Source organism: Mus caroli, chromosome 6 (assembly GCF_900094665.2).
Source record: "Mus caroli chromosome 6, CAROLI_EIJ_v1.1, whole genome shotgun sequence".
Taxonomy (NCBI): domain Eukaryota; kingdom Metazoa; phylum Chordata; class Mammalia; order Rodentia; family Muridae; genus Mus; species Mus caroli.
The window spans coordinates 118,155,588-118,158,208 of record NC_034575.1 but is presented as its reverse complement, the minus strand read 5'-3'; the positions used below and the strand labels follow the sequence as shown (position 1 = coordinate 118,158,208).

General features: G+C 37.6%; 1 protein-coding gene across 2 annotated transcripts in view; it reads right to left on the bottom strand.

Moving 5' to 3' along the window:
- Nucleotides 1–493: 493 nt before the first annotated feature.
- The window catches only part of LOC110296899 (C-type lectin domain family 4 member D), a 13,285-nt gene continuing 11,157 nt past the window's right edge, over nucleotides 494–2,621 (bottom strand). Inside the window, exon 6 of one of the 2 annotated variants that reach the window (XM_021165707.1) lies at nucleotides 494–1,106. In XM_021165707.1, the coding sequence (XP_021021366.1) occupies nucleotides 944–1,106 (163 nt within the window). In that variant the 3' untranslated portion in view covers nucleotides 494–943. The remainder of the gene's footprint in view (nucleotides 1,107–2,621) is intronic. The other variant, XM_021165706.1, reaches the window with a different exon arrangement.

Sequence of the window (2,621 nt, the reverse complement as noted above, 5' to 3'; positions counted from 1 at the left end):
TTGAAATTTGCCCATTACAATTAAGTTAGGTCATCATGAGACCACTTGCTTTAACTCAACAGCTAGAATGGAGAAAGAAGAAAATTGTTAAAAGGTCTATAGTCTTCTTTTCTACTTGTACAATACCATCACTGAAGCCTATTTTACACTGTTTTCCTGGGAGATCTTTAGTAACTATTTAAAGGTAAAAATAAAATCTCAATTGATAGAATTGTTAAAATTTTAAACTGAGATTTAGGTTTAAATGGAACCCGATTTCTCCTACTGGGTTGCTTTGTCCAGTCTTGATATGAGGATTTGTGCCTAGCTTATTGTGACTTGTTATTCTGTATTCAGTAGACATCCCTGGGGGGCCTGGCCTATTNTGAAGNNAAATGGAGGAGGAGTCGATCTGAAACAGTGCTGGTAGAGAAGATTGGGGAAAGAAAAGAGAATCTGTGCTCACAATGTAATGTACCAGAGAAGAATAAAATATGATTTATTACTACCATTTTGTCTGCTCTAAGTTTTAATTTTAAGAGGCAAGAGAAAAATGACAAAGAGATTATATTATCTAATCCATTCATTAAATATATAACAAAAACATACCAACTGAAAAGTAAATTCTTTAAATACTCTCAAGGAAACAATGATTAAAAACTGAATCTCATAGGATGATGATCATTCTCTCTACCAAAACAGGACACAAAACCTCACTATCTTAAACATATGTGTGCATTAGCATGTGTGTGCATGCCAGTGTGTACCCACACACACACANAGACAGAGAGAGTGAGAGAGCACAAACTATGCTATGTATATTGAATTAAATTTAAACAAAAATAATGAAAACCATCCTCATGGTTAACAGTGGTCTATGACCCAGTGTGTTCTTTATTTCTATGATGTGTGGACACTTCCCCTGGGTCTGATAGGTTCATCTTCTTCATCCTCATCATAAGGATCACTTCAAGGGCTTCCAATTGAATGTTATTCCAGGTAATTTGCAAATCCTTCTCACCTCAAAGTGACAAGGAAAGTCATTCCAGACCCATTTTTCATGGACATAAACAAGGACAACACAGTCTTCTTCCATAAAGTCACTGGGTTCCCCCTTTTGCCAGAATCTGAAAGAGAAGCAGAACTGTGAGATAGTATTTTATNCCAGAGCAATCCAGAGAAACAGAACAAATGGAGCACATGGNCAAAACAGAGTTACAATCTGCACTGAAAAGAGTCACCANTCATGAGTGGCTATCGAATGTTTGAAGTGTGACTTCCTTAACACATAAAAATTAGAAGTCTTCCTATATACAATGACAGAACACACAAAGAAATCAGGAAGGCAATACTATACATAATAGCCCTCATTTCTTTAACCAAGAAACTGGAATAAGTCTAATGAAGCAAGTAAAAGACTCATACAATGAAAACTTAAAAACCCTAACAAGGAAATAAAGAAAATGCCAGAAGATGAAAAGGTCTCCCTTTCATATTGTGTAAGTGGTCATCCTTACAAAAGTGATCACCGACTCAACTCAAGCTCCATCAAAGTTCTAAGGCCATTCTTATAGAAATTGAAAAAAATCAAAGTTAAATAAACTTTAATTAAATTTAAAATTAAATTAAACATGGATGTCCCAGGGAAACCAAACAACCCTGAAGAGTTTTTAAAAACAATCTGGAGGTATCACCACCTCAGATTTCAAACTATACTACAGAGCTATTCTTTAAAACAAAACAAAAACAAAAATAAATCATCACAGTAATGGCATAAAAACAGACCTGCTGCCCATTGGAACAGAATCAAAGATGCATGTATACATCTACCTGATCTTCCACAGTGAGACCAACAGTGAATTTGGGTGAAAACACAGTATCTCCATCAAATGGTGCTAGCCAAACTAGATAGCCATGTACAAAAATAATGAAACAGAGTTCTCACCTCTCACTTGGCACAAGACACAACTCCAAATGAATCAAGTGCCTCAGATAAAACCTGATACCCTAAATTTGACAGAGGAAAAAGTAGGGAATATTCTTGAACTCATTGACACAGGGAAGAACATCCTGAACAATGGGAAAGGCACTAAGACCAATAACTAATAAATGGGACTTCNTGGAAGTAGAAAAACTTCTATACACCATCATTCAAGGGAAGAGANGGCCTGCAGGTGGGGAGAGGACATTTATCAGCTTATATGGCAGAGGATTAGTATCTAGAACATACAAAGAACTGAAGGGAAAAAAAGGTAAATATAGGGAAAACAAATGGGGATTGGAACTAAGCAGAGAGCTCTCAAAAGATGAAATACTGGAAGGAGTTACAGAGACAGTTTGGAGCTGAGATGAAAGGATGGACCATCCAGAGACTGCCACACCCGGGGATCCATCCCATAATCAGCCTCCAAATGCTTACACCATTGCATACACCAGCAAGATTTTGCTGAAGGGACCCTTATATAGCTGTCTCTTGTGAGGCTATGCCGGTGCCTGGCAAACACAGAAGTGGATACTCACAGTCAGCTATTGGATGGATCACAGGACCCCCAATGGAGGAGCTAGAGAAAGTACCCAAGGAGCTAAAGGGGTCTGCAACCCTATAGGTGGAACAACAATATGAACTAACCAGTACCCCTGGA